Genomic DNA, 7,692 nt, shown 5'->3' on the forward strand with positions numbered 1-7,692 from the left:
ATTTGTAATAAGATACATAATGCGGTTATAATAAAATATTGTGCGATTATTTTCATATAATTAAAATTAATATTTATTTATTTTTTAGAGAATACGAGGGAAGCGGCGCTTCCAACGCTTCTAATGACGGCACGCCACTGATATGTTGCAATTTCTCTAAATAAATTTGAGGTGGTGCTTATATTCAACAACCACTAGAGACTGAGTGTTATTTGAGTCGTGAGTGTACGTATCAATGTTGTCACTGAGATTTACACGTGAAGAGTAGGCATACGTCATGCTATAAATTAATTTTGGACCATACCCGTGTTGGGTGGCTATGTTCTGGATGCGCTGTAATTCAGACAAAATGTCTTCAAATCTGGAATGGTGCGTGAATGTTCTTTTGGTTAAGGCCCGGAAGGCAGCCATCTTGTATGAGAAGGGGTCCGTTGAAATGGCCAGCATGAATAATGGGGAGTAGCATGACTTGTAATGGACTTTAGTTGCTATCCGGTTGCCATCTAATTACAGATTGATGTCCAGGAAGTTTGCAGTTGAATTGCTTATCTGGTCCAGTTTGATAGAGGCCATATGGGTTGTTGTTCATTGAATCGACGAAATGATTTATATTGGCCTTGGTTTTCCATAAGCCATGAACCCAATATAAAAACACATGAATATATAGTTATTATTGAAAATTTGAAAACAAAAAATCAGAAACAGCGGAATGTGATCGCTGGGACGCGATGACAAATAATCGCTATTAGAATAAACAATAAAGAGATGTTATTGTAGTTCAATTCAAGCTCTGAAGTAGACGGTTGGGAGCTTATCGGAGCTGTAGAAAATACCCATAGAGACAAAAGAGGCAATTGTCTGGAAACAAACGAGACACGAAGTGATCGTTTATAAGAAAATATTTCCCCCAAAGAAACTTACCAGTGGCCGAATGAATAAAACCACTGAACAGTGGCATTTGATAGTGGGTTCGCGTCTCATCAGCGGACTGTCTACGTTAAGTTGTTTAGGTTTTCTTCACGTTAGTGACGCCTAAATAAGAAGGCATTCCCTCTCCTATAGAAGGCCCATATAGCGGGTTGCCTTAATCGAATAAAACCAAAACCGAAGAAATGTCTGAAATCAACATTACATGGGGTCTCCTAATTCAAACCAGTGGCGTGTTATAACTATAACACGCTACTGGTTAGTTATAACTATAACACGCTACTGGTTGAGTATTTCATCCAACAATTCCATCATCCTAAGGTTAACTATGGCAATGCAATTTTATTCACTACATTTTGTTAATGCTCAAGCATTTCGAACTGAAATAACATTTTGATTTCTCTTCAATGCTACAAATAAATCTTTGGTGCCTTATCTTAATGGATTTTAAATAAATGTATCTACACAAAACACTAAAATCTCAATCAAAGTTCCATTAGGGAGTATCTATTTAATTAAACGTTAAAAACTAGCCAGACATTTTCGAGTTCCATACTCGGTTACGTTTTATAATTTGAAATAAGTTGATAATATTTTTTTCTTTTTTGTCTAAATTGCAATTATATGAACTTTGCTGCAAAAGTCATCAAATTCTGTACGTGGAATGATAATGAAAATGTGAAAAATTCATTGCAATATTTTAGCACAAGGACACTTCATTGAAGAAGTGCTTCATCACAAATGTTATTTAATCAGGGGTTCTCAAACATTTTCTGTGCGCCACTTTGATTCTTCTTCCTTTTCCTCTCTTAGAGGTGTGACTTTTGTCTTTTCCTCGGAGAACATTGTCATCGCTCCATTTCACCCTTCAAAAGTTTTTTAGAATATCGATAAAAAAAATAATTAATTGAATATTTAATATCTTATTAAAATGAAAGGCTCCTCAGGTAGGTCGGGATGCTTCCGACCAATGCCGTAACTAGGCAGGTGCAACAGGTGCACCCGCACAGGGCCTACTTGGAAGGAGAGCCCAAAATGCATGTATCTTCTGTTTTATTATTTTCCCAAACCTAATTAATTAAGGGGCCTAATTGCAAATTCTTGCACAGGGCACAAGAATAGCTAGTTACGGCACTGCTTCCGACCATAAATATCCGAGTTCTTTGCTATAGTCTCAAAAGAAATGTTCAGCAGACAGGGCCGTGCCGTGCTATGATGCAGAGAACTCGTGGATAAAAGAGAAAGTGGATAAAAGTTCCTTCCACTTCGAGATTCCAACTCTGCTGACAGGATCGTGTGATAGATTTTCTCAGTATGATGCAAGTCTTTGAAATTCTGCCCCTTAAATGTTTTTTATGCCGTCCCTTTACGGTGCCGCCTGATGCGACCGCCTCTCTGCATCATAGAACGGCACGGCCCTGTTTACAAGGGACTTCTGCATTGAAGGAAACACAGAAAACTCCACGTGGCCAGCCCGTTGGCCGGGCGCGAACCCACGACCAGTGTTCAGTGGTTTTATCCACTCGGCTACCGGTGGTCTCCTAAAAATCCCTCGGACCATCCGGAAAGAAGGGCAAGAAAAGCAATAAAAATAATAACAGAAATTATTACAAAAACAGAAGTTGAAGGGAAGGATAACGAATAGACGAATAACAGAGCAAAGTGTTGAAAGCAATTCAACTTCATCCGAATTAAATGAAGAAAAATCGTTCTTATATTATTTTCAAGTATTTAAACACTTAATTATCTCGTAATTTATTTCCTCCCCATTTATTTCTTAGCCCCATATTTCGTTTTCATTTATCCTCTGGCAGTAGAGGAAATATACTGACGACGTTGCCACCGTGGCAAAATCTGACCCAGGCTCGTAGATCACATCGGTCGGGGTGAAGATCCTGACATAAATGAAAACTTCTCGTGACCTTTATTATTATAAAACACATCGTTATTGTTATTATTATTTACACGCGATATAATTATTATAATCATTTATTATAGCGTGCAGCTTATATAGAATCTGTCGAGCTACTTATATTTTGAGATAAATCCGATTAATGGTAATAATTTATATCCGATTTGTTAACAGGAAAATTATGATTACGGGGGCAAGACATTACTAATTTGAGGTAGCGAGCATACATTTTAAATTAAATAAATTAACAATATGATTAAAAATTTCTGTTTAAATTTGTTTATTAGTTTTAAATTCATTAACATTTATCTTCTTCCTATATATTCTTTAAAGGTGTATTTTAAGTTGAAAGTATCGCCTATGTGAGAAAGTGCGATTGGCTTTCATGCCACACCTCGGAGATACACTACAACAGGGGTCGACAACCTATGACACGCGAAACGATTTTCAATGGCACTCTGAGTGAATAGAAATGTAGTAAAAATTATATTTTAATTATTAATTACACAGTTAAATAGAAACCGTAGTCTAGTATAGGCCGTGGTACATTAAAAATTCGAATCTTTTGCTTGTTTATTTACATTATAGCGCACGAGTTTACGTTCCATCTACGTGTTGTGCATTTGCCTCATATGTAAGTAGATAATTCAATTAACCACTTGCCTTGACAATTATATAGTTTTGAAGCCAATTATAACTGGACCAATTTCGATAATATATATATATAACAAAATTAGTAGAATCATGCCGGCACTCAGAATAACACTATAAATGAGATTCGACACTACACCGCTGAAAGGTTGGTGACCCCTGCACTAGAACATACCAGAGATATACAGAAAATAGTACAGAAACTCTGTCATTTATTAAATTATTTTATATAGAATTTATCAGATTTAACAGTCGTCGAAGTTCTGTTTATATTACTTCAAACCCGCGCGAGTAATGCGTAATGTGTATCAATAAATTTAAATTAAAATAAATGAAAATAATTACAATAAATCATCTATATTAAAGACCTTTACGAAGAGTTTAATTAGTTTTTTTTTACTGTAAAATTTAAAAAATTACATGATTAACCTATTAAAGATGCGTTGGAAATTGTAATGTAGTTCACTCTTCGTGTATGGCGGTTGATCGTTAACGCTTGCGATTTTTTATTCATCTCGTTTTATTCACTCGTAGATTTATTTATAGAGAGAGATATATTTAATTTTCCTGTTCAAAACTCTAAATATTGTAAACAAAAATCGAGAAAGTGTTAAATGTGAATAAGAATCACGAAAGCGTAAGCTTCTATTTCCTTTCTTTTGTCAAAGACCCGACGTTTAAGGTTAAAGATTGGAGAAATTTTCTCATCAGACGTGATTAAAATTAAATACTTTTTTCTATAGTAGAATGTTCTGATTCTTGGCCTAAATGTTTTCTATTTTCTAAATTACTTTGTTAAGATTTTAAACCGGTTATTTAAAGTTTAATTTGATCTTCGAAGAGAAGCTCCGAGCTATTTTTAGTACGTCTTAAAATTGTAATAATGGAGTAAATTGTATAGTTCAAGAGTGCACTTTACAGGAAAATTTTTATTTGAAAGTACAAATACTATTATTACCTGCGTAAACTTAAAGTATTTTATCGCACGAAAGTTTAAAAAATTTAAATACAATTATGTAAATGTTAATTAATTAAACGTAATTAAACGATTAATCGTGAAGGAGATGAAAGGAAAGAGGGGAGAACGTCGACATTAAAATAAAAAGCCGAAGTTCAAAAGTAAAATGGGGAGAGAAAAGCGTGGAAAACTTTAGGTCACTTGCCTTTTTTTGACCCAATTTCATTTTAAGGACGTTGAGCTTTTGTTGTCGGTAAGGTTTCGTTCGGATCTATAATTGTAATTGACCTTTGACCCGCTACTTTGCATAACTCTTAGAGAAATCGTATAAAAGAAAAGATAATGCGCGCTTCGTGTCTTTAACGATAGAACGACATGAAGACGGTAAGTATACACGTATTTTTCCACTATAAGGTTGTGGGTAAATCATTTAGTTTTTATGTCTTTAATATATAAATTATATTATATAATATAATTAAATTATATAATATAAAAATACATAAATTATATGTCTTCTATAATATAAAAAATATTGTAGAAGACAACACAAATTTGTTAAGTAATTAAAAGAAAGCAAATCGAGTACTGTAGTTTTTTTTCTGAAAGAGATATTTTATAGAAAAATAATGTGTAGAAAATGTATTTAACCCTACAGAAGATACAGAATTCTGTAATATTTCTGTACGTAGTAAGCTTTTTCGATATTTTATCTGAACAGAACTGAAAGAAGAAAAAGTTAAATATGAAAATATATCCATTTGTACAGTAATTTTTGAAAAAGTTTCAAAAGAGATTTTAAGAATAAGACGTTATTTTTGATATTTTGTGATAAAACGGTCAAACCTCCCAAGAACAACCACTGACGAGAATTAAAAAATGGTTGTTGTTTGAAGGTTATTTTGTATGAAATTCAAAATTGGTTCCGGAAATATGGTCGCTTTAGAGGTGGAGTTTCAACTATAATAACAATACTTCCTTTAGTTATTTCATCCCTTAGTTTTAAATTTATCCAAGTTTTATTTTAATATTTATTAATGATATAATTTATTTTTTTTAGATTATAACGATCTTTCTGTTATTCGGTTTCTTGGTAACTCCTTCTCTACAAATCTGGAAGTTATCGAAACCATCGAAAGGACAAGTCAAAATAGTTTTATTGCCGTTTGTATCGCTTAAAGCGGGTGATGGAAAAGCAGAAATCATATACAAAGGAAGAAGTAACACGAGTGAAGAATATGACGAAAGATTAAACGAAGGAACATCGAACCAAAATGATTTTCAAGACGGAGAAACCTTTCTAAATTCAAATACTTCCTCTCCAAATAGTGAAAACGAAGAAATTAAGAATCTTCCTGATAATAACGATAATTACAGAGTATTCGTGCAGTCGGGAAATATTTACAGAGGAGCAAACCAAGAAAACTTTCAAGTAGACGATACGAAAACATTTGAAAGAGGTGTACAAAAACAAAACTCACCACAATTTGACAATTTAAATGCAGGATTTGCTCAACCGGTGATTCAAACGGGATTTAGAAACGAACAAAAGTATAATATAAATACTAGAGAACCGGCCATTGTTCATATTTTAACAGAACAACAAGATATATTTAATAATCCCGAACCTGTACAAGCGGCCGAAAGAAAACCTGGAACTTTTTATCAAAATTTTAACCGAAATATTCAAGAACAAGAACAAAACTTCCAATATCACCCAAGAAACTTTAGACAAGGAAATCAGAATGCAAATAACAGAAACATAGGAGGAAGACTTAACAACTATCCACCTAGAAACATTCCCGAAAGAGGTTTTCTTCCTGCTCCTATCATTAAACCGACCGAAAATTTTAACGTTAATATCGACGAAAGAAAAAAACCAATCGCCGATGGTTATCTAAGAATTCCGATTTCGGGAAAAGAATCCCTAAATAATTTCCAAAATGGCGGAAGTAGAGAAGAAACCGCCATTACAAACTTAAGACAGAACACCAATAATCAAGGAAGATATTTTGACGAAAGTGGTCATTCTAATGACAATAACAGAAATAAATCACCTCCTTTTATAATTCAAGATAAAAATATAAACGTAAAATTCAATAAATATAACGGAAACGAAGGGTTTCTTGTAAGAAAAAATATCCAAGTTCAACAACGACCGTTAAACCTTCCAGTACAAGGAAATCAAAACACTAACATTCAACCCGTTAATTTAGGAAATTCGGCTAGTCAACAGAGTCCTGTAAAACCCGAAGAAAATTCTAAATTTATTGTTTCTGAAGAAAGAGTAATAGGTTACGCTCAAAGATACATTCCCGAAAGTCATCCTAGAGATAACAATTGGAAACCGATGCAGTTTGGTGTACAGTACAGAGGAGCGGTCGAATAAAATAAAAGTTAAACCCTACGAAAATTCAAATGCCTATTTACCTAACAACAGAGAGGAACCACCGAAACCTCACCACTTCTCTAACACAAAAGCACCTTTTTCAAACGATAACATAAATGGAGAGAAGCTCCTAACCGAAAGTTACGCACCTCGAGGGATCATCAGAGTCAATGGAAGAATACAAGTACAGTCGGATAATTCTAAAATTTCCGAAAATTTTCGTAATGCAGGGAGAAACCAATTCCTTCCATCTCAAGTTAACGAGAGGAATTTAGGTAAGGATTCGAATATAAAAAACCATAGAGGTTTTGACTCGGATGCAAACGTAAACAGACCTAAGAATGTGTTGATGACACCCGTAACAATTAATCAACCGTCTTCGGGAAATTTGGCCCAATCTAAAGAAGAAACCGAGGAGATCCAAATGAATTTAAATAATAAAGAGAGTAAAAGTAATTCGGTCAGAACACAGGGATTAATACCAGTGATTATAGTACAGTCTTTTATCGAGGAAGATGCTGCAGATAACCAGAAAAATCAATAAACCAGGAATATTTTATGCTACATTATTGTTATAGGATGATTAAAGAATGATTTCCGATGTTAAAGAATTGATTTTCACAGTAAAAACACTAAGTGATTGGTTAATAACAAAAAAAAATTATTATTTCAAATCTACATTTACAGATTTTTTCTGAAATTTAATGGAGGAATGTTCATAATTATCAACCGATGGTTTTATATGCAACTTGGTGAACATATTCAAATATTTTTACCTTTATATCTCGATATTTACGTCATATTGTAGTTATTGTAATATAATGTACAGTTATGTAAAAATAAAATGATATTTTCTGA

At 33.5% G+C, this 7,692-nt stretch overlaps 1 protein-coding gene across 1 annotated transcript; it reads left to right on the forward strand.

Moving 5' to 3' along the window:
- Window positions 1-5,305: 5,305 nt before the first annotated feature.
- LOC111635443 (GATA zinc finger domain-containing protein 14-like) lies at window positions 5,306-7,692 on the forward strand. Its single transcript, XM_023380403.1, has 2 exons — window positions 5,306-5,393; window positions 5,506-7,692. Exons 1-2 carry the CDS (start codon window positions 5,352-5,354, stop codon window positions 6,832-6,834), a joined length of 1,371 nt encoding a protein of 456 aa, XP_023236171.1. The 5' UTR covers window positions 5,306-5,351; the 3' UTR covers window positions 6,835-7,692.

The sequence above is a fragment of the Centruroides sculpturatus genome, unplaced genomic scaffold, assembly GCF_000671375.1.
Source record: "Centruroides sculpturatus isolate CEXI.00-Female unplaced genomic scaffold, Cexi_2.0 scaffold904, whole genome shotgun sequence".
NCBI lineage: Eukaryota > Metazoa > Arthropoda > Arachnida > Scorpiones > Buthidae > Centruroides > Centruroides sculpturatus.

Bases quoted from the DNA above. Each gene is read 5' to 3' on its own strand.
- LOC111635443 (XM_023380403.1), top strand. From the start codon at position 5,352: ATGAAATTCAAAATTGGTTCCGGAAATATGGTCGCTTTAGAG. The intron at 5,394-5,505 runs GTGGAGTTTCAA...TATTTTTTTTAG, and splicing joins GAAATATGGTCGCTTTAGAG to ATTATAACGATCTTTCTGTT.